At 37.3% G+C, this 27,055-nt stretch overlaps 2 protein-coding genes and 1 long non-coding RNA gene across 7 annotated transcripts in view; 2 read left to right on the forward strand and 1 right to left on the reverse strand.

The window, feature by feature from the left end:
* Positions 1–27,055, forward strand: part of LOC139978010 (uncharacterized) — a 168,801-nt gene that overhangs the window by 121,662 nt on the left and 20,084 nt on the right. For all 5 annotated transcript variants that reach the window (XR_011796865.1, XR_011796868.1, XR_011796866.1 and 2 more), the window contains 5 exons: positions 3,607–3,692; positions 11,350–11,407; positions 14,602–14,682; positions 17,529–17,608; positions 23,184–23,313. This is a non-coding gene — a long non-coding RNA (uncharacterized lncRNA). The remainder of the gene's footprint in view (positions 1–3,606; positions 3,693–11,349; positions 11,408–14,601; positions 14,683–17,528; positions 17,609–23,183; positions 23,314–27,055) is intronic.
* LOC139978008 (uncharacterized) lies at positions 7,167–8,666 on the forward strand. The gene has a single exon (XM_071987914.1). It carries the CDS (start codon positions 7,182–7,184, stop codon positions 8,664–8,666), a length of 1,485 nt encoding a protein of 494 aa, XP_071844015.1. The 5' UTR covers positions 7,167–7,181.
* On the reverse strand, positions 8,749–10,516 carry LOC139978007 (uncharacterized). The gene has a single exon (XM_071987913.1). It carries the CDS (start codon positions 10,441–10,443, stop codon positions 8,749–8,751), a length of 1,695 nt encoding a protein of 564 aa, XP_071844014.1. The 5' UTR covers positions 10,444–10,516.

Below are 27,055 nucleotides of genomic sequence, written 5' to 3' on the forward strand. Positions count from 1 at the left end.
CTTTATTGATTGAAAGAAAACCATGATTCCATGTAACGTTTTTCCCCTAAATAAGAAATATCAGTGTAAACAGATTTCAAGTTTATTGGTGAGATTGATAATTTGATACTGTCGTCTGTGTTGCAACAAAAAAATTTTCAATCTAATGGCGTGATTATAAAAGTGACCAATCTAATTGGATTGAAAGCAAAATCATTTCAGATATTTCTTCTGCATTAGTTTACATGTATACAAAGATCCCAATTAATTCTAAGAAATCAATTTGATTACATTTCCTTATTATAGGCTATTTATCATGCAGACTACAAGGGGTATTAAGTATCTGCTGAGTGTAAATTCACTAAACTTTGCCTCTTAATTGTGTTGGGTGCGTTCCCCCCCCCCCCCCCCCATCATATGTATGATCTTGTGATACTTGACCATAAAGGGAAATGTAAGGTGCCAGAAAATTTACCGTTTTCCTTTAACGTCCTCAAGAACGCTGTCATAAATTATCAAGGTAGACATAACCTATATAATGGTTTGCAAAGAAGCTGTGTACAATATTTCATAAAATTTGTGGCACACAAAGTTTCCTGTATTGAGAGCAATTGTTCATAGCACACAGATTTATGTCTTGTATGGTTGAAAATTATACTATCATGTGTGAATAGCTCACATTCCTTTGTCAGAATTGTGTTAAGTTAACCAGCCAGTATAATATGAAAGCTTTCATGAATAATGCTCAGAATTGCACCACCTGCGTTCTTTGGACTACCAACCATATAATCCATAGACGAAGTATTCATATCTATTATGCATTCATATAATGGTCACCATTATGTCCATGTTTTGCTTGTTCAGTCCTTAGTGTTCATTATCCTGGGATTTGGTGGCTTTGCAAAATATTTTGTTTCTGTCCTTCAAAATCAGTGATATTGCAAACAATTTGTAGGTTTTATTTGGTTGTTCTGCGCAATAAATCTTCCAAATTTATCACTTGATGAAGCCGAAGTTACATTGGGCTCAGCTACATATTTGAACATTTAGCAATTCATGACGCAGAATGTAGAATTTGCTTTCCTTTATGTTTTGCAGGGTGCCAGATTGTAATCTGCAGGTCCAGTGTATCGCCATTCACAAAGTCTAGCCTACTCTGGTATATTTAATTCTGGTCAGGTCATTCTATTATCTGGTATTTTACAGCTGTCAGCTAATGGCTTTTATGCTAACTTCAAGGAGCATGATGCCTCCCTGCACCTTTTTGGATAGGTGTTTGTTTATTTGGTATTCAAGAGTAAATACCCAAGCAACTTCTGAATTTATTGAAATTAATTGAATTCCATTGTCCATTACAACTCTCAATCCAGTTACTTGTTTACTGGGAACATTCTTATTTTGAAATGTCTTCTAGGCTGCATAAAATATGAATATGATATATTGTTTGCTAGTGACAAAACAAAAACATGCTTTAATAATTGACAGCTAATCTTTAGCTGATATTATTTTTGCTTGCCTTACTCAACTCTAGTCAATATCCATATCATATAATAGATGAATTAAGTTTTAAACTTTCTCTTTTACCTATACCCTGTTACCCAAGCACTAAACTAGGGTGTCCTTAGTGGGTCTTTGTCAGTCTGCAGATATGATTATTCTAAAGTAGTAACTGGGCTTTTTCCTACTGTTTTCTGAGATGTGAGTTAACCGCCCCATTGCGCATTCAATATCGTCCGTCATTACCAATAAATGTTTTATACTATTTAGTGGTTAATAGTCACAGTACTTCTTTGCAAGAATTTTGGTCCAATTGCAGAGTTTCAATGGATTGAAAAATTCAGACAATAACATGGCATTTGTAAATGAATTGGCTGCATGGGTCGGCTTCAGTTGTATTGTTCTCCCTTCCTTTCATAACTATACACTAGGCTATATGCTCCACCATTGATTGATTCTTGCAAGTAAAGAATGCCTTTCATGTGACCTAAATAATTGCATAGTTTAACAAAATAGCCTTACAGTTCTACTGTACTGTGTGACTTGGCTGATTTTGTGATACATAACAGGGGTGCTTATAACAGTTTTTGCACCAGATTCTAACATGAATTCACTTTAAGCTGCATCTTCTGCTAGATAATGGCTATATATTACTGTTTAGGGGGCTACCTTACCTAGGTCATGTGGCATTCACATAGACTGTTCATTCTAACTTTATTTGTGTATCTACAACCCTTTGATTGCACTTGTGAAGAGAGTTAAAACAAAGAGTCACAAGAGTTAAACAAGTGTGACAGGAGTTACAACAAAGTGTGACGAGAGTTTAAACAAAGTGACGGGGAGACGAGCCTGTTTGAGTTACAGTCTGAAGCACAACTCATTCAGGGTAGTTCAACATATAACCAAAATGTAGATAAAAATGGTGGGAACAGTAGTGCTAGCATAGCTGACTTCCCAGGGGGAGGGGGCACTTAACCCATGTTATAACCATCACAGGGGGAGGGGGTACTTAACCCATGTTATAACCATCACAGGGGGGATGGGGCACTTAACCCATATTATAACCATCACAGGGGGAGGGAGCACACAAAGCATTTAAAGCAGTTAATACTTCTTGCTAGCAGAACCTTTGCCTGAATAGGCCTTGGAATGCACCATTTCACTTTTTCCAGACCCTCCTTCATGTGAGTTAGCTTCAACAACCCCAGGGCCACACCCCATCCTTTCAAAATCCTGCATCTGAAATGAAATTAGGAAAAACATGCATTTAACATAGTATAACGTTTTACTAGTTATGTGACTTACATGATGAGTTACATGACTATTAAATTGATTGTTCAGAATGATACAAATGCATCATAACAAACGCAGTTTCAATGTTTAAAAAGATTGTTCAAAGTGGAGGTACAGTATATGTTTCATTCCACATCTGTATAGCTTCTAGCCTTACCTTCAGGTACATAAGAATGGTTATGGTGAACACCACTTAGAAACTGTTTGGCCAGGACATGGAATCTCCTAATGTCAGTGTCTACTCTTTGTATAGCTTATAGTGACTCACATAATATGAAATCAAGCAGCTATCTACATTTCCTGCCATGCATTGCACAATTTCCTTTGAAGAACCTTGTGTTTCAAGAATTAAGACACTTTATCTGTTGCAAAATTATAGATACTTTCAGATTAGTTGTTAAATTGAAGGATGCTTAAAAAATTGCATAAAGCCAGGGGAGAGATTTTCCAAACTTACTTTGCTTCTTTGCATCAAAGATTAAAAAGAAGATCAAATTTGTGCTTGAAGAAATTTGTTTATTCATAGATAGTTCAAGTCTATTTTCAGCTGGGGAATTCCATTATCTGTTAAGTGGAATGTATTTATTGTAGACCCTGCTAAGTGTCTGTTTAATGAGATAATGACTGCATGTCATTATATTATGATCAATAGTTGAATGTACTATTATGTTAATTATTACAATGTTGCCATGACTACAGTAGATGTCATACTATTAAAATAAATAAGTTTCTTTCTGTACACAGCAAAATGGAACAGTACTTGCAGACTTTTTGTTGTGTAATGCTGAGTTTCAAGAAATCTAGAATTTAACTTTGATTTTCTTCTTTTCTTGACAGTTAAATTGTCAGTTCAAGCTATGAAGACATAGAAGATACTGAAGCCTGCCTGAGGTATGACCAATCACCATGCAGCTGTATATTAGGTTAGTATTACATCACTGGCATATAACTCTTAATAAATACTATTGTACTTTAAATTATTGTGACATAGTAAGAAGCTTGAAAGCTGGAGAGGGATGATAGATTTAATAGCAATTGCAAAGATTGTCAAAGACTATGACATAATATACAGAGATCTGGGAAATTCTAAACCCTGGAGCTTATCAGTAAAGTTAATAGAGAAAAAAAAATCCCACAAAAGTTTGCATCGCATAAGAAAAGGTTGCATCTTGATCTAACACCAATTGGGTTTATTGTATGATGTAATTTGACTAGTGTAGTTTTAAAGAGGTGATGGTATCACTGCCTATACTTTGTGAAAGTTCTGCTCAAATATATTGGGCAGATGGCCCCAGTGCCCTAGTTTTTCTGTTTTAGAGGAGCGGCCCAGCCCCACCCCTTTCTTCGCCCGTCCTTCCCCTTTTATCCGATTTTCACCGCCCTGCTGCCACCATTGTACTTTCCTACTTGTCAAATCGGAGTATCTCCATGTTTTTACCTTGCGGGATTTCACCAACGACCGACTCTTCAAAAACCCCTGTACGTACATTGTGCAGATCTGTCGCTAAATTCCACACAGTTCACTACTGCAGGTACATCGGCCCATTCGAACTTTGGAGTTTCAACTTAACATGCACACATCCTCAAAACCTGATCCAACATTTACCCTGGGCGTTATGTAGTGTTTGCAAACAACAAGTTCCTTGAAAGTTACAGTAGGCCCATGTAAATAACTTTTCATGCAATGTTAATAAATCAAACTTTGATGGCTAATTCTGATGATGCATAAAGTTGCACCCAAAAATTGACTAAACCACAAGGTCAAAGGGACTGCAAAAATTTACGCAAGTTTTGCAAAGAAGAAAGTACTGTGGTACGAATGGACAAATTAGCAACTCTTAATGGAGGATAGAACAGACAAACATACTGTGAGATGAAAAGTATGTTCCAGTATCAGAGATGTTAGCTTCCCACAAACTTCATAGATTATCTCAACTCATACCATTTTCTGATCAAACACAATGATACAAATATTACGTGATAGTCTCAGAAGCTATTAAAGTGCATCTTTGTACCATAAGCTCTTACATTGAATGTTGTAGTAAGGGTGTTTGACAATTACGAAATGATGGTAAATCCCACTTTCATGTTCACAACTATTATTTGAGCTCAGGATTTCAGGAACAGTTATATTTTAGACAAATGTTGCCTCTGCCAGATGCAAGATTTAAATATCCCAGTAATCACACAGCTGGTTGTTCCTGTTTGTGTTGTCATGCTGAAACCTTCTGTGTATGATGAATGATTAATAATTGATATTGCTATCAAATGACAGAGAGAGCTAGCCTGCATATTGGTTTGAAGAAAATTATGAAATATCATATATAAAGGTGTTCTTATTTGTTTGATTGTGACTTTCATTAGAATTATCGTATTACCAAAATATTTTGTCAGCACAAGAGTTTTATTTCAATTCTGCTTGAATTGTCAAGGAAATTGTATTCCCTTCATTCTGGTTTCCATCAGAGAATAGCTGGAAGTCAGTAATACCCAGCACACAGATCACTTTAAAAGTGGGATTGTACAGGAAGCTTGTAGCAGGAAAATGAAAGACTGTAGGGATATCAATAAAACTTCCTTAAATTTCTTAAAACCTGTTCTTGTGGTTATAATTGATTAATCACTGCTTAATAATGTAAGTAGGTTGATCTCTTGGTTGAATTAAGGCTTTCCAAAGATATGGAGATCTTAGTGTTCCAACGTCCATGTCCTTGTCCATTATATGACAATCGGTTATTACTGATTTATGTGACAATCGTGCCGATAACCGATTATTTCATCATTTTCGTGAAACTGGCATAATATATGATTAAGTTTTTTGCTTGATTACACACTTCTAGGCCAGTACAATAAAATATATAAATGAATGATTTAATGTTTCACACTAAAGCAAAGAAAGAAGAATGTAATACATGGGGTGATGTTTATAACGATGAGTTGCAATATTGCAATCCCACCACAACACAGTATATATATGGCAGTGCTGTACAGACTACAGAAGGGGGAAACTCCAACGTAAATAAAGTGAAAAGTAGACCGAACGGAAATAAAATATTTGTAATTTCGTAACCTGATATCGAAATATATAATCTGATATGAAGAATAAAACAATCTCGGATGTTTGCTTTAAGTTTTCAATGATTACCATCTGCGAGGGAAACTTCCGATCGAACATTGTTTCAAACGATTATACGCAGTAAGTCAATGGCGCTTCTCCATTGACTTAACTACATGTGGGAGAAATCACACACTAAAGTCCCATTGACTTTGTCGTGCGTTTGGCTGGAAATCAGACTTGCTTTTAGTCGGTTGTGGTAAGGAGTTCAGTTACTGTAAGGGGTTATTTTATCTCGTATATTACATGCGGTCAGGGATAACAAATATATGCTTCGTGTTTTTGCCTAATCACAAAATACTGTAAAGCAGTAGAACTACTGAGGACTGTCGCCAAACATGTTTAGGGATTTTTAGGAGTATTTGACGCCTTGATTTCATCATTTTATCGCATTTTAAAAATCTATCCGGCCCGATGTCGATTATCTAACCGATTATTGTTCGAACACTAAATATTACATGGTATGGTCAACATATATTGAAACGATACAACCAAATGCAGACTGCAGCTTTATCTGAAATTAAGATGTTACACCAAAGCAATGCATTTCTCATCAGCAGCTACTAGTATGCATCATGTTTTAGCTCATGTTAGTGCATTTCGAGTTCAATAGACAAAATCGGTTTCGTTTGTTTACATATGTCACGTGACCTGAAATGGGTACTCGCAAAGTACTAGTTACTGCCGAGTATAAACAAAGTCGTATTTTGTCGTACTCGCTGTTTCTTCGGAAAACGATTTAGATACGTCCAAGGATCACAGGAGCAACGAACTGTTGTAAGAGGAGGAATATAAATCATAAAGAAACCCCGAACAAAATCCGTTGGTGAGTTACTGAGTAAGAATCGGAAAACATTTCTCCCGGTTCATGATGATTGCGTGTGTGCAAGTGCCCTACATCAGTTTCGCTACAATTTTCAGGCTGTAATGTAATGATACTGTGCATGCTTGATAACGTAGTAAGGTTTTCATGTATGCGTAGGCCTAGACTAGGGCCTAGGTTCTTTATCCGTCCCCTGTGTATACACACTTCATAGGCGCCGGCCCACTCCCACCTTATTGCTTACACAATTTGTAAATACAAGGCTTACTACAGAATACAAATTTGTGGCAGGCGACTTGCAATTTTTATTGGGAAAGAGGGGAAAAAAGAAAGATAAGCAAAAAATTGTACATCTCACCCACACCATTTTTGATTTTGAAATTGATTATCTTTTATTTACTTTTTTTTTTCTTTTACTTGTGTAGAGCACTTAAACCATACAACTTTGTCAACGAAAATCTAAACCAAGGGAAAATGCCTCATTTTTGCTGTGCTGGTGGTTGTACAAACTCATCCGACAAACAAGATCTGTCTTTTCATAGTTTGCCTTTACGAGACAAGAAAAGATTAAATTTGTGGATCACAAAAATGAAACGAGATCCCAAATTTTTCAGAGTTAATAAACATGCAAAAATATGTTCAAGCCATTTTACTGAAGATGACTTCATCGAGCCACTTGCAAGCAAGAAGAGGTTGAAGAGAACTGCTGTACCTTCAAAATTTATTTGGACAGAGCCAGGGAGGGAAAGTACAGAAAGACAAGTGTTAGGAAAATTACAGGAATGGCATGAAAATAAAGACGAAGAAACAGACACTGCTTCTGAAGGAGAGGGTGATTTACTTGACCCCCAGAGACCATCCTCTGTGTCAAGAAATATCCAGACTGATTACAATTTTGAGGAATTAGACTTGCCTTGCCAGCACAGTTTCTCAGTATCTCATTTGCTGTCTAAAAGCACAACAGAAAAAAAGGAGGAGAAATTCTTTACTCATTTTACTGGATTTAATTCAAATGCACAGTTTAAGGAAACACTTAGATTTTTAGTCCCAAATTTAAATAGAAATAATTTAGTTTACTATGACACCAAAGAGGCAAGAAGTAAATTAATAAATGCAGAATCACTCTTTGAAGATGAAGAATTAAATGAAGGGATATCTCTCACAGTGGAATCAACAAAACGTCCAGGGAAAAAAATCTTGATTGAAGATGAGTTCTTGATGGTTATGATGAAATTGCGAATGGGACTCAGCAATTTGGACTTGGCTGAAAGATTCAATTTGTCAGAAAGTACTGTATCAGTAAAGCTGATAACTTGGTTTAATTACTTGTATGTTATTCTTGGGTCATTAAAGATATGGCCCGGTCGCAATATAATTTTAAGTAATTCACCCCAAGAATTTGTCCAGAAGTACCCTAATACAGTTGTAATCATAGATGCAACCGAATTACAAATTGAAGTGCCAAGTTCACTCCAAAAGCAAAGTGAAACTTACAGTTCTTACAAAAGTCACACCACATTAAAATGTTTACTTGGTGTTGATCCTAAAGGGGGTATAATTTTTGTTTCCCAGCTATATGAGGGGTCCATAAGCGACAAAGAAATTGTAAAAAGATCTGGTTTCTTATCAGTTCTTAAACAAAAACTAGAAATGGGGGAACTACACAAAGGAGATGCAGTTATGGCAGACAAAGGTTTTGATATTGAAAATGAATTGAAAGCAATGGGGTTAAATCTCAATATCCCCACCTTTTTGAGAGCAAAGGGAAGTTTCTCAGAAGAGGATGTAATTAGGACACAGACAATTGCCATGCACAGAATTCATGTTGAAAGGGCTATTGGGAAGGTTAGGCGGTTCCACTTGTTTAATTCAGTAATACCAGTGACAATGTTTGGTACAATAAATCAAATCTGGACTGTTTCTTGTTTGTTATCCAACTTTCAAAATCCAATTCTTTGAGAAACTCAGTACAGCATAGTGTAGTTGAAAGGTTCTTTACCATATATGTATAAACAAAAATCAATGGGACTATTCCTATAAGCTATGACATCAAAAATGGTATGCTTTTGATGAAGAATGAGTTAAGCTTTGGTAAAGCAATGACAGTCCAATATTCTTCATCAAAAGGAACTCTTGTAGCAATCATTTCATTACTGTCACTCAAATAAACAATGAAATCACACCATTTTAAACCAGTTAGGGCCATCTGACCTTGCACTTGGGTAAAGTAACCAAACTTGTGTTCACGTTTAAGAATGTATTCCTCACTGTTGTCTTTAAGTTCAATATAAAAGTCATGGGATTTCACAATCTCCTCCACCTTCTTTCCTCGTTGCGTCATTGGGCACTTTATTTCAAGTAATCCGAAACAAGGCTTGAGAGCTGGGTTAAAAACCTTTCCATCAGGGGTACATCCTAGGTGTGGGTGCTTGGGATTTACAACAAGTCCGGAATCAAAGACACAAAAATTTGGAATTTTCTTTTTCATTTGTTTAATGTAAATACTTAAGGCTTCCTTTTCTTTTGACAATCCATGTTGAATTGAAGCTACTTTACTCAAATCCTTTGTACCATAAATGTCTTTGAACATGGCTTCTGTGGGAGGTTTTTTTCGAGCAAGAACTTTGCCAAAGTTTGACGCTGTTAATCTTTTCTTACGTGCTGACTGCCATTCAGCAGACTTATACTGCATGACTGTCCTTTTCTGAAGTACATGAGAATCCTCAATGGAAATGGATATATTTTCATTAAACCAATCCTTTTGTGTAACACAGGACACACAATCCAGATCAAAATTTATAGTTAAGTCATCAGCAGGTAATTTTGGAAATGACTTACACATTTGGTTATCAATATCACTGAAATTTGGAAAGAAATCTAACGAGTGCTTAAATTGTGTTGTGAGATTAGCACAGTCAAAGAGTTGATATGACAGGCAAGAGCCTACGGGTACATTTCCAAAGACTGTTTTTATGTTTTTTGGTGTATCTTGTTCCATCAAAAGGTATGAAAAAGGGGGTGGTTTCGCCAGCTTTTTAAGGTATGTAACATGGGCATCAACCGCTGAAGCAGACAGTCCATCAGATACATTGAAACCTCGAGCATCATAGAGTTTGCATCGAACAGGGTCCTTCTTCCTACTATCGTCCTTTTTATCAGTTACAGCATTTGCAAAATGAGTAGCCATTACTGGCAATGGCGTAATGTTTGTAGAGCGAGGTATATGCCACTGCTGTGGTTTACTTGTACAGGTTGAACCCACAGGTATTTCGCTAATTCCATATGATGAAAAATCATTAAGCTGAAACAGTAAGGCAAACACATGATTACAATGTCCACCACTCCCCGCTTTACATGAGCAATGTCCAGAGATTAATTTTGCACGATTTTTTCCCTTTTCGAACGAGATATATACGTTATGAGGCTCTTCATTTTTCTTCATCGACCTATGGCATCTTGCGCGAATTACGTTAGGTTTAACGTTAGTAACAGTACTACCACTTGCTTGGCCTAAATCACGTAGGCCTACGTAAATATCATGGATGTAGCCCTCTTTAAAAAACTTCCAACTTTTGTTACCGGTATCACCCTTACCAGCTGTGGAAATCCAATCGGCCCATGTTGCGGGAACGAACTGAGGTACTTCTGAAAAACATTTTGTGAAATTAAGGTCGTTACTTATCCAACATATACAGCAATCAAAATGAAGTTTGCAACACCTACAATTCGACGCCATTGCATTTGTCTAACACAGTTCGGCAAGCAGGGCGACCGGTTCCGCGAAAATTAAACAAAATGTAAACACCCAATTCAAGTCACGTGACTTCCGAAACCGCATTTGTCTATTCTATTTGTGATAAATGTAAGGTACAGAAAATATTCATAGAAGTGTGGGACTAAGAATGTTATACATATGAAGGACACTAGAAAAACATAAGTGTTTAACAACACTAGTGACCTTTAAGAAGAAGGATTACATATGAAATAAATATAAACAAAGAAAAAGGATACACAATGGCAAATATACAAAGTTCTTTAAAACAAAAAGAAGGAAAACTTTAGCAACGAATGCAGTCTAAGTGATGATCTAGAAGGAGGTATTATTATTGCTAACAAGTTAAGTTTCAGTGCTGACAGACTTGTAGTGGGTTTAGTGTGGCCTGTACTTGATGTACAGCCTCATGGATTTGTACTCTAAATGTACTCTAAATGTCTGTTCTCATAATCACTCTTACCAAGGAGAATTGTATACTTTAGATGTATACTTGTGCTCATACAGTTCTATGTGTCAACCTAGTACTGGGTACTCAGTTCAACAGCATTTCTTTCATGAGTAAAGAATTACAACATTTTCAGTTTTTAAGGCTTTGTGGAAGATATTTTCGGATTATGATACGCCCCCATTTTGCATACAATTTTGACAGGACACTACTGTATATGTGGTAACTGAGTAACTTTGCTTGTCATATGAGGTCCTGGAAAAGATTGGGTCCTCACTAAAAGGAAAACAAGAATACCTTAACACATGTTGACAATTAGCTTTGTATTCTGTACAGTTTGGCAAGGTTGCTTGTTTTTGGCATGTTGAAAGAAATTGATGATTTTATAATTATTGACATGTCTCTCTCTCTCTTCATTTTAGACTGATTTGGAAGATTAGTAGCTTTCTGGTTTCCTTTTGAAGAGTTTCCATACATAGAGTGAGTATTTAATATGTAGTATCGCATCAACCCCTCCCTATACTGATATGATTTCAGAGGTCAGACTAGATTAACTGTCCACACAGCTATAGTAGCATTGACATTGTAAACTAATACCCTTGCAATCATTCTGAAATGTACTAGCAAACCAGAAACAAAATACTGACTTATATATCAAAACATTTTGAAGGGCATGGAAGGTTAGAAATGACCTTAGAAATACAAGCTAATAGAAAGTCTAAAACTAGCTGAACTTCATCAGCTTTGTCTTCAGTTCAGTTGGATGAGTTTATATATGCACACAGTGTGATAGGTCAGTTTATCCAAATGATGTGTTTGACATGTAATTTCAGCCTTAATTTCATGGCTTAAAGTAGATGTAACTAAATGTTCTGACAGTATGAGTGAAATTATTGTTATGCCTCTGAACATGAATTCCCTCTTGTGTGTTTCAATGGTTTATAAAACTGTACATAATATGTGCAGAAAATAAAGTCAACCTTTGTTGACACTTTTGAGTAACATTAATGACAATTAAATTCAAAAGTTTGCATCTGTTCATTCTGTTTACCTGCATTGTGTTCAGACCATAAATCCAATGTAGTGAGCAATCATTGATAAAATTGATACCTAACAGACCCATCACATTACACTGTCATCACACAGGTCAGTTTAGTGTTGTAGTTGTGAGGTATGGTCATGGTTTACACTGCTTACACATCCTGTCCTTTGTGGTTATTTTTTTCCATTTTAAATCACCAAGTTACACTATTCCTTGTATTGAGTTTGAGTGTGTAATAGCTTTTGTAATTACTTCCTGCCTTGCCTTAGTTTTCCACAAGTTTTCAAAGCAAATTGTGTTTTTCAATTTTCCCCTGAAAACTGTGTTAAACATATACTGACTCCACCACCTACAGGGAATTATTTCTCTGGTACAGTTTAGTAAAACTGATGCAGAATAGGCAAGTTGCTACTCAAACACAAAGCAATGGAATTGTTATAATGTCAGAGTAGATAAACAATATGCTATATAGTTCTATCAAAGCCACTCTACAATGATGTCAACAGAATCATTCCTTGACCTAATATCAGTGAAATATCAAATTGAACAGTAGTCAGCAGAGATGGAAACTCTCCCCAACTTAAACCATCTCTAACCACAAATTAAAATATTCAAACTGACAGTAAATAAAAATGAATGTATACCTGGATCATGAAATGGATAGATTTAGAAAGAGGAGTTGAGCTGTTAGGTCGTTGAACCCCCTATGCAAAGATTGATTGTTTGCACAACACACATCTTGGATGGGTGGGTGGGTGGGTGGGTGGGTGTGTGAGGAGTATGAGTATATACATTGGATTATCATGTATGTCTGCCTCATTTAGTTCATGTTAATGTTAACTCTGGGTTGATTTCACCAGAGGGAACACTGCACACTTTACATAGTACATCATAGATGGAAAACTTGAAACGGCATAAATTTCAGTGGGATATATTCATATGTTATTTGATAATCTGGTACATAGTAGACTTGCAACTTATTTGATGACTGTTTCCAGGTCTCAACAAGCATTTTTTTAAACTGTTCCTATAATATTACTGTACTACTGCTAGTACTATTAAGTCAAGTGTGAAGTAAGATTGATGATTAACATCATTTTTTAATTGAACATGGCATCAGTTAATTGGGTTTCACATTTTCACTATAGTACAAAATCCTCTCAAGTCAAATCCTTCATATAAAGGGCAAGATTAGATTGCAAATGTTTTTAAGAAAGTTTTTCAAAGGGTCATATGAACATCCGCTGGATATAAACAGGATGTGTAAAGAGCAATCCATTTTATGCAGCTAATTGGTATGGAGATTGGTTGTTGACCAAAATCAATGACCCACTTTGGACTTGCTTCAAGTCTAGAGAGAATTGCAGAGACAGGATGTTAAATATCTAAACTACTGTATACTCTTCTTGATGATGACCCCCATTCAATGATGATTGATGATGACCCATTCAAGTCATCACAGCTCTAATAATGTTCCTGTTCACATGTAGCCTACAGTGTAGGAAATGTCCATTATTTTATCTTTGTTCTATACTCAATTCAGTTTCTAATTATATTATTGAGAAATCCATCAGAGAACCAACTGCTGTTTAAATTTTTAAGGTAATGCATTACAAATTGGGGGAAAATGAGATTATAAAGTTCAGCCAATCACAATTGTCTCATCGATGATGTTGATTGTTCATGTTTTATGTGCATTAATTCAATGCCTCACAATGTACTCAGTTCTGCTCAAACAATGATACATTGAGCTGTAAGGTAGTTGTGTATAGGTACTAGGCTGTCAGTTATATGAAAAAGCTATTGTTTTCATTGTTAGGTTGGCATTGTGGAACAGAAGCCATCCATCTAGTACTTGAGTGTATTCTCTTAATACTGTAGTACACTTTTACATACTCGTTCTCAGGACTTTGTACTCATGCTATAAGTTTTACAGTTCTAAGCTACTGCCTATAGAAGTGTTTGCAATGATAGCCTTTATGTGTAGGCTCATATGACGGTACTGAATAAAACAGGGTCCACTAAACAAAATGCCAAGCTTAGTGCATTTTTGAATTTGCTGAGGATAGAATTTACTTCGCTCCTCTCTTACCTGTCTCCCACTTCACAATTGCACTTTCCCATCTACCTAACTACACATTTGGAAATGTTTTAGCACTGCGCCCTCGCTCCCTGGGCAACTCCCACTAACTCCTCCTTCCATACCACCCCGGAAGTTACTACACGTTTTTCTGCAAATTCTTGGCTTGTAGTTTATACAACTGTTTTTGCGTTTTTGGAATTCATCTTTGGGTAATTCGACTACTGAGACCTTCTTTTGTCGCTGTCCCAAGAAGCACTCATAAGTATCCTTTTGTTTACGTGCAATTTATGTGCATTTTTGAATTTGCTGAGGATAGAATACTACCCATCATGACTTGGCTGTCAATAGAACTCCACCCCTGTCCTGACCTGAAATCATGTTCTATCTTTTCATTGCACATATCCACGTGTTGAATTAACCTTTAATACTTCACTTTTGCATCCTTTCAGTATTACATAATTAGAGATTTTATCTGCATAATGAGGGATGCATCCAAAATGTACTTCAAAAGTTTCTTTTATTTATCATTTTCTTTTCTTTTTGGTACAGATATTATTCTATCTAGTGACCGAAGAAACAGCTCTCAGTGTGGAAAAACTGCACAGAGGTTCCTGCTGGGTATTATCAATGGTATAGCTTTTTTTCTGGTCTAACTTAATGTACATGTTTACTTCATGGGATGGAAAATGAACCTTTCTGTTGATTAATTTTACCATATGGAAAAGAATTGAAATTAGTAAATTTGAAGGCTTAATACCATGTATACAGTTTGTTGGATTCAAGCATACATGTGTGAAACACAGTTTGCTGGGTTCTAGCATACATGTGTGATAGAGCTTGCAAGTATAAAACCTTTATTTCCCATCATAGCCTACAATGCCAGTTTTGCATAATACCATTTGTTCCATAATGTTAAATCTCAGGTGGTCTTAAAACAAATGCTCAAATAAATCATCAACTTTACACTTAATTGTGCAATAGTATAAGCAAGTGGAAAGGGGGGGGGGGGGGGGGTTGATGGTACCAACAGAGTGTGATATTTGTGGATACTGAGGGGGGTTTCTATTGTTTCTATTAATTAAATGTTTCCTGTATTTTGTACATGAACTATAAGAACCATTACACTAAATAATAAGTATTTTAAGCTACATCAGAATGTTAAGGTAATACACCTTTGACAAACAAAAGGGATTAATAATGTTAAAACAACAGATAGAACAATCAGCATTGCTTGTACAAATGCCACTGCAAGGTTCAGTAAGAAAGTCACCTAGTGGTGTATACAGCTGTGCCTAATCTTTGTCCATGTGGTGCTCTGACGTGTATTCAATTGCATTTATCAAAGTTCATTGTTATCAGTGTCATATGCAGTATGCTAGATCACACACAAGGCATTTTATGCATTTCTTGGAAAACTGCATTATGCACACATTGGATTGGGTGTAACCTACCTTTATTTATATTGCAGGAGGGTTTATTCCTGACATTGCAAATATGACCAATTAAAGATACAAGTTTGCCAAATTTGGTAAATTTTTATAATTATATGACTTGAAATGTCAGTTGATGCTGTGATAGGTATTATTAATCATGCTTTTGCAAGGTTATTGTAAGATTATATTACAAATGGAGAAAGAGAAAATTGAAAAAATGCGGTTGTATATTAGATCTGTAATAACTTGTCAACATTGAGAAAAATATCACTAGGAGTTAAGTGTATGTTGAAAACATATCATCTCTGTTTTAAGCATGGAAGTCTGTAAAGGTGGATGAGAGAATTTGACGCTGAAATTGTTGTATAGAGTCTGGTTAACAGAATGGAATAAAAAATGGAAACAAAATGGAAGAGGATTAGGCGAAAAAAGCATTTGAGGCTGCTTAGGTCCTCAGAATTGAAAGTGTTTGTCTTCTGCTGAAGCTGGCCAGGGATGCAAACTTTAAACATTATCTGTGAGAGAGACATAACTTTGTTTCTGGGAGTCTTAACTCAGATTAAACACCGAACTCTTGGAAAAGTGGTGACAATTGACTTGGTTGAGACACAGTTAGGTCAACAACAAAATATAATTTTAAAGAAAGCCAATTTGTCTCCCTTCGAGCACTCTTAACTCTAGATGTGAATTATGGGAAAGTTGGGTTTGATATTTTATATTTCAGTTTTCACTGTGTGTAATCTACAATACTTTGTTGGAACCTTGTTGGATTCCCACTAACATGTTTGGAAGTTTAGTCTGTTTCCCACTATTCTGCTTGGACATCTGATCCTACGTAGTGTGTGAGCAATGGGGCACAGGGTGGGGTGGCCTGGTTGGATGTTGGAATCTCTTGTGTAGGGGCTCAAGGGGCCGCTCTCATGGAAATGTTGACATTTATCACTCAAGTAAAAAGTTTAGCCATAACTGAAGTACAAGTGTCAATAGTTAACTGTGAATTGTATCTAGAGCTAAGTACATCATCTCTCACTACAGCATCCTTACAGAGATTTCTTTCAAAGTTTTCCAGAGATAGAAATTGACAGTGTTTGCAGGAGAATTCCATCCAGATTACCCCCTCCCCCAGCTGTCACTTTAAAGCACCTGCATATTGATGGAAATGATACTTTGTTGTCATAGCAATAGCAATGTGTGGCTCTTCCACTTCACACCCCACTTCGGCCACAGTAGTACTCCCAGATTGACCAGTAGTACTCCCAGATTGCCCAGTATTTTACAATGCCCTGGGACATGCCAATGGAAAAGAAATGTCAGAGGCAAATATCAGTTTTATTTCAATTATGATTGTTTTAGTCTTTGTTAATCTTGATGGAGACAGTTAAGTCCTGGGGGGGGGGGGGGTTAGTTGACCAGTCTGTGAAGGTCATTGCTATCTTGTAATGGAAACTAAGTAAACACATATGGCTCTTATTAATGTCATGTAAGTCTCAAGGCCTGCACCGTACTTTAAAGGACAGATCCAAGTCTTAAATTTGATATCATATTCATGTATTTTTCCAATTTGATACCAAATACTTTTCTGGTGATAGGAAAGTCAAGGGTTACTAACTTCAGTTTAATTACAGTATCCTTTTCTCCATTTGTAAGTCCTTACAGGTATTCAAAAGTTTGATGATGTTTTTATTCATTCAGTTGTCAGATGTATTTTAAAATTTGTTTTGTGTAGAGTGTTTTAAATCAGGGAGAGGGGTTCACCTCATCTGTTGCACTAGGGAACTGATTTATGCCTTCAAATAGACTCCCTGTGATATGTACCTCTCAGTATGTACCCACCACCTAAACTTACCCTCCCTTCCCCCCCTTCCCCTCCCCTCCTTTCCCCTCCCAACTACATGGAGTTTGGAAGAGCAGTGAGTACATGCTCTATTTTCAATCTTCAAGGGCTCTATTCATTTTGACATAGACATTGAAAATATTTATGTTGTCACAAACCTATGTTAAGTGTGTTATTTAAAATTCATTTATATTTTGTTTTTCTATTAGATCTGATGTGCCTATTGTCTGTTCAACTCTAGTGAGATTGTGAAGGCCCTAACCTACGTGTGCGTGAGGAATACTACAGAGTGAGTATTGTTGGATGGTTTACCTATTGGCTAGTGGTAATTTATATCATCTTAATTAAAGCAGCTCTTTGAGTTTGGTGGCAGTCAACCAGTAAGTTTTGGGGAGTTTCCACCTCGCCGAGTATTACTGAAAATAATATTGCAATTGATCTAAATATGACACCCCTGCCTTGCCTTCTCCACCTAATGGCCTTGTTCACGCTTAAGAACAAGTCCGCAAGAGCTATTAATTCCCTTAGTGTGAATGCTTGCGTATTCGTACTTTAAGTCCGCCTGCTTTCTTAAGAATAATCCTCCTTTTTGGGTTTCTTCAATCCCTCTTGCGTTGTTAATAAATTTAATGTGAACGGTCGCGGTCTTATGGCGAACCCAGATTTCCGATTATAATATCCGCTCTGTCCAGTTTAAATTTGGCGGGTATTTTATAACCTGCAGTAGGCACAGTGTATAGATCAGTGAGGCATACCTACGTTGTGTTTGTTCAAGTATCAGAACGTTGCCTTTCTAAACTGGAACACTACCTATAACAACGCTATTCATGAACCCATTTCACTTTCCTTTGCTTGTGAGACTAAAACAAACTGAATGACATTCCACTTATATCTAATAAACTACAAATCATTGTACACACATTGTGTTGAAGAGGCCAAAATTGGTAATTTTATGTTTATTTCGAAACAGATGGTTTTGGAATCGGTTGCTACGGCACTTACTAAAAGACTAAAGCAATTACGTATGGCCTAGCCTATAATGAAGTTACATTAGCTTACGCATAAACCTTACAAGGTCTTTTAGGCCTTCGATGTTGGATTAGCCTCAACTACTACATCAGCAGTAAAACATGGGTTAACGTGTAATGGTATATAGTGGTACGGATTGATTTTGTACAAACAGTATTGTACAGGGAAAGGTCTTACTACACCACTACAGTTATAGTGGTATAGTAGTTTGCTCTCACTAAAACCAACCTATGCTATTCATTTCTTGCCACATTTTACTTGCAACTTAGATTTTGCAATTGTTAATTTGAAGATAAAACAGCTGTAATTTCTGCTTTCACAGAACCAGCAGTGCATTGTGTAACATTGCAATTGACCAATCCATTGCAACAGTTTGCTACTATGACTATACATAGAAATACTAACAAGACTATTATGCATGACGAATGTCACAGTAGGAAGCTAATGAAGAAAGTCAAGCTCTAGTTTCTAATACACAGGGCTCTGGTTTCTTAACTAGTCAATATTTGATGATGTAAGAAAAATCATTAGCATCACTGGTCAAAACAGATAACAAAATCAAAGGTCTGAAGCCAGTTCAAGGTTGATTCTCTATTTGACAAATGGACTGTCATTTGCCTGATCTGTTGGGTACTTACTGTACAGAATAAGAAGGATTTGCATACAACATAAGACAAAGATTATATAAAGACAAAACCTGGAGCAAATAAACCATTACCAACGACAGCTGAACTAACTAATTAACATTGTATGAAATGAAGTAAACCGCACTGACTATACAGCATCAAATACATTCAGATCCTGGACTACTCTGTCGTTAGCCAATCAGAACACCGCACTGACTATACAGCATCAAATACATTCAGATCCTGAACTACTCTGTCGTTAGCCAGTCAGAACACTGCACTGACTGTACAGCATCAAATACATTCAGATCCTGGACTACTCTGTCGTTAGCCAATCAGAACACCGCACTGACTATACAGCATCAAATACATTCAGATCCTGAACTACTCTGTCGTTAGCCAATCAGAACACCGCACTGACTATACAGCATCAAATACATTCAGATCCTGAACTACTCTGTCGTTAGCCAATCAGAACACCGCACTGACTATACAGCATCAAATACATTCAGATCCTGAACTACTCTGTCGTTAGCCAATCAGAACACCGCACTGACTATACAGCATCAAATACATTCAGATCCTGAACTACTCTGTCGTTAGCCAATCAGAACACCGCACTGACTATACAGCATCAAATACATTCAGATCCTGAACTACTCTGTCGTTAGCCAATCAGAACACTGCACTGACTGTACAGCATCAAATACATTCAGATCCTGAACTACTCTGTCGTTAGCCAGTCAGAACACTGCACTGACTGTACAGCATCAAATACATTCAGATCCTGAACTACTCTGTCGTTAGCCAATCAGAACACTGCACTGACTATACAGCATCAAATACATTCAGATCCTGAACTACTCTGTCGTTAGCCAGTCAGAACACCGCACTGACTGTACAGCATCAAATACATTCAGATCCTGGACTACTCTGTCGTTAGCCAATCAGAACACCGCACTGACTATACAGCATCAAATACATTCAGATCCTGAACTACTCTGTCGTTAGCCAATCAGAACACCGCACTGACTATACAGCATCAAATACATTCAGATCCTGAACTACTCTGTCGTTAGCCAATCAGAACACCGCACTGACTATACAGCATCAAATACATTCAGATCCTGAACTACTCTGTCGTTAGCCAATCAGAACACCGCACTGACTATACAGCATCAAATACATTCAGATCCTGAACTACTCTGTCGTTAGCCAGTCAGAACACTGCACTGACTGTACAGCATCAAATACATTCAGATCCTGGACTACTCTGTCGTTAGCCAATCAGAACACCGCACTGACTATACAGCATCAAATACATTCAGATCCTGAACTACTCTGTCGTTAGCCAATCAGAACACCGCACTGACTATACAGCATCAAATACATTCAGATCCTGAACTACTCTGTCGTTAGCCAATCAGAACACCGCACTGACTATACAGCATCAAATACATTCAGATCCTGAACTACTCTGTCGTTAGCCAATCAGAACACCGCACTGACTATACAGCATCAAATACATTCAGATCCTGAACTACTCTGTCGTTAGCCAATCAGAACACTGCACTGACTGTTCTGCATCAAATACATTCAGATCCTGGACTACTCTGTCGTTAGCCAATCAGAACACCGCACTGACTGTACAGCACCAAATACATTCAGATCCTGAACTACTCTGTCATTAGCCAATCAGAACACCGCACTGACTGTACAGCATCAAATACATTCAGATCCTGAACTACTCTGTCGTTAGCCAATCAGAACACCGCACTGACTATACAGCATCAAATACATTCAGATCCTGAACTACTCTGTCGTTAGCCAATCAGAACACCGCACTGACTATACAGCATCAAATACATTCAGATCCTGAACTACTCTGTCGTTAGCCAATCAGAACACCGCACTGACTATACAGCATCAAATACATTCAGATCCTGAACTACTCTGTCGTTAGCCAATCAGAACACTGCACTGACTGTACAGCATCAAATACATTCAGATCCTGGACTACTCTGTCGTTAGCCAATCAGAACACCGCACTGACTGTACAGCACCAAATACATTCAGATCCTGAACTACTCTGTCATTAGCCAATCAGAACACCGCACTGACTATACAGCATCAAATACATTCAGATCCTGAACTACTCTGTCGTTAGCCAATCAGAACACCGCACTGACTATACAGCACCAAATACATTCAGATCCTGGACTACTCTGTCGTTAGCCAATCAGAACACCGCACTGACTGTACAGCACCAAATACATTCAGATCCTGAACTACTCTGTCATTAGCCAATCAGAACACCGCACTGACTATACAGCATCAAATACATGCAGATCCTGAACTACTCTGTCATTAGCCAATCAGAACACCGCACTGACTATACAGCATCAAATACATGCAGATCCTGAACTACTCTGTTGTTAGCCAATCAGAACACCGCACTGACTATACAGCATCAAATACATTCAGATCCTGAACTACTCTGTCATTAGCCAATCAGAACACCGCACTGACTATACAGCATCAAATACATTCAGATCCTGAACTACTCTGTCGTTAGCCAATCAGAACACCGCACTGACTATACAGCATCAAATACATTCAGATCCTGAACTACTCTGTCGTTAGCCAATCAGAACACCGCACTGACTATACAGCATCAAATACATTCAGATTCTGAACTACTCTGTCGTTAGCCAATCAGAACACCGCACTGACTGTTCTGCATCAAATACATTCAGATCCTGAACTACTCTGTCGTTAGCCAATCAGAACACTGCACTGACTGTACAGCACCAAATACATTCAGATCCTGAACTACTCTGTCATTAGCCAATCAGAACATCGCACTGACTGTACAGCATCAAATACATTCAGATCCTGAACTACTCTGTCGTTAGCCAATCAGAACACCGCACTGACTATACAGCATCAAATACATTCAGATCCTGAACTACTCTGTCATTAGCCAATCAGAACACCGCACTGACTATACATTATCAAATACATTCAGAACTATATAAACTTTTCTGTTAGCCAAATCATGGCACCACCCTTATTATACGCATAACTAACACACAGAGCCTTAATACTGGACTATTCTGTAAGCCAGATCATGGCACCACCCTCATTATGCAGCACAACTAACACACAGAGCCTAATTACTGGACTATTCTATAAGCCAAATCATGGCACCCCACCCTCATTATGCACCATAACTAACACACAGAGCCTAATTAATGGACTATTCTGTAAGCCAAATCATGGCACACCACCCTCATTATGCAGCATAACTAACACACAGACCCTAAATACTAGACTATTCTGTAAGCCAAATCATGGCACCACCCTCATTATGCAGCATAACTTACACACAGACCTTAAATACTGGACTATTCTGTCTGCCAAATCATGGCACCACCCTCATTATGCAGCATAACACAGACCCTAAATACTGGACTATTCTGTAAGCCAAATCATGGCACCACCCTCATTATGCAGCATAACTAACACACACACCCTAAATACTGGACTATTCTGTAAGCCAAATCAGAGCATCGCCCTCATTAAAATCATCTGTATTGGTTCCAAGAAAATAACAGATGGTGCTGAAGGGTTTGTTTGAACTGTTTGAGGAATTTTACAGGAAGTTGTGGCATGTGGTCATAATCCTGTGGTGAAATGTTGATGTCATATCATTTACATCATGACTTATATGGAGTATAATAATCATTCTGTCAATGTTTACATTCCAGTTTTTATTTACTTCACTCCTCCTTTACCTGCTTCTATCCAAGATGTTTAGTCTCTTCAAATAATGGTAAAATTTGGCACTGCACCCCCAAGTTCAGTGTTACTTTCATAGACAAAAAAGCTTTCTGTTAAATTATGTTTGGAACTAATCACATCTCAAACAAAATGAACTGTATGCTCACTATTAATTTATTGAATACCCCGGACTGTCAAGTAAGTGACTGGAGTAATTATATTGCTACATTCACTCACAAGCAATAGTGCAATATGAATAATACTTTACATCAAAGAGTCGACAAATGGATCAAGCAAATAGTTTGTGATTTCTTTTAACTTTGTGATTGTTGAGTATTTCTTCTCAATTTAATTCTTTTTGTTTCACTTTGATGTAGATGATTTTGAATCAAATCTTTTTTTTTTTTTGTCTTTTATTTCTGGTAGACAGTCTCTTCAAGGCATTATTCCAGAGGCATGAACATCTTCTGGGGAATGTGTGTGTGCCAGCATAGAGGAGAGTCCAGATTCATGGGCCTGTTGAAGCAGCAGATGAGTTTGATGTTATACCTCATAGGTAAGGTGTTGCATGCTTTTTCCTAGGTTAGAGTTACATGTACAGCCATGCCCTCTTATGATTAACTTTTAAGCTGATGCATAGTGACCAAGTCTTGTAATATTTGTGCTTTAAATAGATCCCCTTCAATGAAACTGACAGATGTATGTGGGTAGAACCATTATGCTACTAATAAAAATAATAATAAAAAATAAATAATAATAAAAAATAAAATAATACCAAAACTAATAATATGTACTCCAAATATTTGAGCTGTTAACTGTATCCAGGTATCATTCTCCATTGATTTGTGTGTAAGCAATATTGATTGTATTCAGTTTGGCTTGTGTATTATTTATTATTCTTGAATTTTGTTGCAATGTATTTGATTGCACCACTGATGGTATCCCCATCATTCAGTGTAGACCCCCTAGCCTTGACTCTATGTAGAATGCAAACCTTGTGGATGCCCTGCCTTTGCAAAGAAGTGCATAATGGGGCTTTCAATAATTGGACTGGAAGTGAGTACTTTACCAAAATAAAAACATGTTTTTCCATCAACCTCTTATATTGGAAAATTTGCTTTCAAACAAGATGTTTATTAGCCCAGAAAATTTGAACCGAAATTTGAAATCTTGTAAAACATTTATAAACAGATCGCAATATAGATTAGTTTATACGTGATATCCTGATTGACAGGAATCTTGTGGTTGTCGAGTCCTGGAAATTAATAGGAAACATGATTGCAATGTGCTGACTATTGGCCTAGGCAGAGAACACATCCTACAATGACTGGTTGTTTTAGAGTGGAGCATATTGTCGGTAAGAATCAAGTGTAGAAGGTATTTCTACACAAATTCAGGTTAACTACTAGCTACATGTCAGTGGATTTCAACTACTGGGAGAAAATAGGGCTCTGCCATTCTTTTGCCAGTCGACATTCAGAACATAAAAACATGATAGGTCTGTCAAAGAATAGGCATGACTTCAGTACCGGATATAAGTAGGCATCACTGCTTGTCATCGGCTAATAGTATTGGGCTGTTTGTGTTAGCCTTTACATTAAGTATGGCATCACTGCTTGTCATCGGCTAATAGTATTGGGCTGTTTGTGTTAGCCTTTACATTAAGTATGGCATCTGTAGAACTTTTAAGCAAATTGTGAAATTCTAGGCCCACCAACTAGAGTTATACCTGAAGTGTTGAACCAGTGCTGTCTGCAAGGTCTGTTTGAGAGACCTGTCGAATGGGCCCTGAGTCATCTCTCATCTGCAATGTAATCTTGATTCCAACTATGTGTGTTCATGGCATAGTAGCAGATGAGGTGAAGTAATACAAAACATGTATGTATAACACACATATATATCATGATGCACACTTAGAGAAATATCACACACATAAACATACAGGTTGAAAGTCAGTTTTACTCAAGGATTACACTGATCCCAAGTGTTGCTAAACAGAACCTGGATGACTGTGAGAGAAATGATACTCTGGCAGGAAGGAAAGATCATCCTGCAGCCAATGATAAATGCAAAGATTCCAAATGATGAATATTCATGAAGCTGTTGTAGATCATTCTCGAGGTTGCCAATGTCATAATATTTGAATCAATGTGCTTCATTTCAGTTTGGTATACTTATGTCATTATTTCTAGCAATACTCTTCTGCTAACAAAGCTCTAAGAGAGAAGCACTCTTACAAAGAATTGTAAAAGCTGGATTGCTTGAAGTTGTTCAATGACTTCCTGTTTCAAGGTTATATTGAGAATGGGTTTTACAAAGTGTAAGTTTCAACAACAAAAATATTGATGCCAGATACCTCTGCAGTGAAGCAGATGTGATGTTTTTGTTCTGTTGTTTTCGGTTGCTCCTGCACAAGTGTGTGACTTTCGCTAACACTAGATGGCAGTGTTGGAAAGCCTTGTTTAATTTCCCGCCAAGACAATTCAAACAACTGCCGATTTCCCGCCAGTGTTCGGGCAGCGAACACACCAAGCACACTTTGCTGCGAGCATGATGGCGTGGGGTCCAGGGACCTGCCTTAGGGTCCCGGTGGGGTCAAGAGGTGGAACCCCTTGTAGGGACTTAATATCACTAGCTGGTCCAAACAGTCACTACCCTGTGTAGAAGTTCATAATGAATGGTGACATTTGTATATTGTACTCTGGTCTAAGCAATCTCCCTCCCACCCCCCCCCCATCTCCCCAGCAAACACACTTTACTAGTGTTCATGCTTCTCTCCAATGACGGTAAGATCTTTGTACTCAACAAAGCTATCAATCTCAACTGTAAATTCCTCCCCTATCAAATTTAATTACACAGTCCCTACCGAGGTTGCATAGAGTCAACCAGATAGTCTGCCTTCCCCCCAACAGACTTCACCACTTAATGATTAGGGGTGCTTGTAAGTTTCTATGAAGTATCTGCCTAATTTAAATATCAATGCACCTGGACCGGCTGCCAGTGCAATGAATAGTGCATTACCATGTAACTTTCTGGTAAAAAAAAGTTTGTTTGCTAAGTAAGCACTTAAGATATCTCCCCTTGCTTCATTCTTAGAACTTTTCAAATTGTATCCCAATGAATGCTTTCCAAAAATATGTGTTTGTTTGTTCAGTGGGTCATTGCACTTATAGGCTCATAGGGACATAGACTTTTGTACTCTTGAAGATTACAAAGCTATCTCATAGGTTAGGCTTGTAGGGACATAGACATTTGTACTCTTGCAGATTATAATGCTTTCTCATAGGTTAGGCTTATTGGGACAAAGACATTTGTACTCTTGCAGATAACAAAGCTATCTCATAGGTTAGGCTTGTAGGGACATAGACATTTGTACTCTTGCAGATTACAATGCTTTCTCATAGGTTAGGCTTATTGGGACAAAGACATTTGTACTCTTGTAGATTACAATGCTTTCTCATAGGTAAGGCTTGTAGGGACATAGACATTTGTACTCTTGCAGATTACAAGCTTTCTCATAGGTTAGGCTTGTAGGGACATAGACATTTGTACTCTTGCAGATTACAATGCTTTCTCATAGGTTAGGCTTATAGGGACATAGACATTTGTACTCTTACAGATTATAATGCTTTCTCATAGGTTAGGCTTGTAGGGTCATAGACATTTGTACTCTTGCAGATTACAAAGCTATCTCATAGGTTAGGCTTGTAGGGACATAGACATTTGTACTCTTGCAGATTACAATGCTTTCTCATAGGTTAGGCTTATAGGGACATAGACATTTGTACTCTTGCAGATTACAAAGCTTTCTCATAGGTTAGGATTGTAGGGACATAGACATTTGTACTCTTACAGATTATAATGCTTTCTCATAGGTTAGGCTTGTAGGGTCATAGACATTTGTACTCTTGTAGATTACAAAGCTTTCTCATAGGTAAGGCTTAAAGGGACAAAGACATTTGTACTCTTGCAGATTACAAAGCTTTCTCATAGGTTAGGCTTAAAGGGACAAAGACTGTTGTACTCTTGCAGATTACAAAGCTTTCTCATAGGTTAGGCTTAAAGGGACAAAGACTGTTGTACTCTTGCAGATTACAAAGCTTTCTCATAGGTAAGGCTTAAAGGGACAAAGACTGTTGTACTCTTGCAGATTACAATGCTTTCTCATAGGTTACTAACGACATGTTTGGTTGAAAATATGGCATATGTTTCTTTTGTACTTAAAGCAAATCATCGGATGTTAGTATTTAATGTGTATATGGTCAATTCCATGATAAGGTCAACATCATACCAAAAAA

The sequence above is a fragment of the Apostichopus japonicus genome, chromosome 12 (genome assembly GCF_037975245.1).
Source record: "Apostichopus japonicus isolate 1M-3 chromosome 12, ASM3797524v1, whole genome shotgun sequence".
NCBI classification, from domain to species: Eukaryota; Metazoa; Echinodermata; class Holothuroidea; order Aspidochirotida; family Stichopodidae; genus Apostichopus; species Apostichopus japonicus.

What these genes read in the sequence shown, in the direction of transcription:
- LOC139978008 (XM_071987914.1), top strand. Translation starts at nt 7,182, where the DNA reads ATGCCTCATTTTTGCTGTGCTGGTGGTTGTACAAACTCATCCGACAAA.
- LOC139978007 (XM_071987913.1), bottom strand. Translation starts at nt 10,443, where the DNA reads ATGGCGTCGAATTGTAGGTGTTGCAAACTTCATTTTGATTGCTGTATA.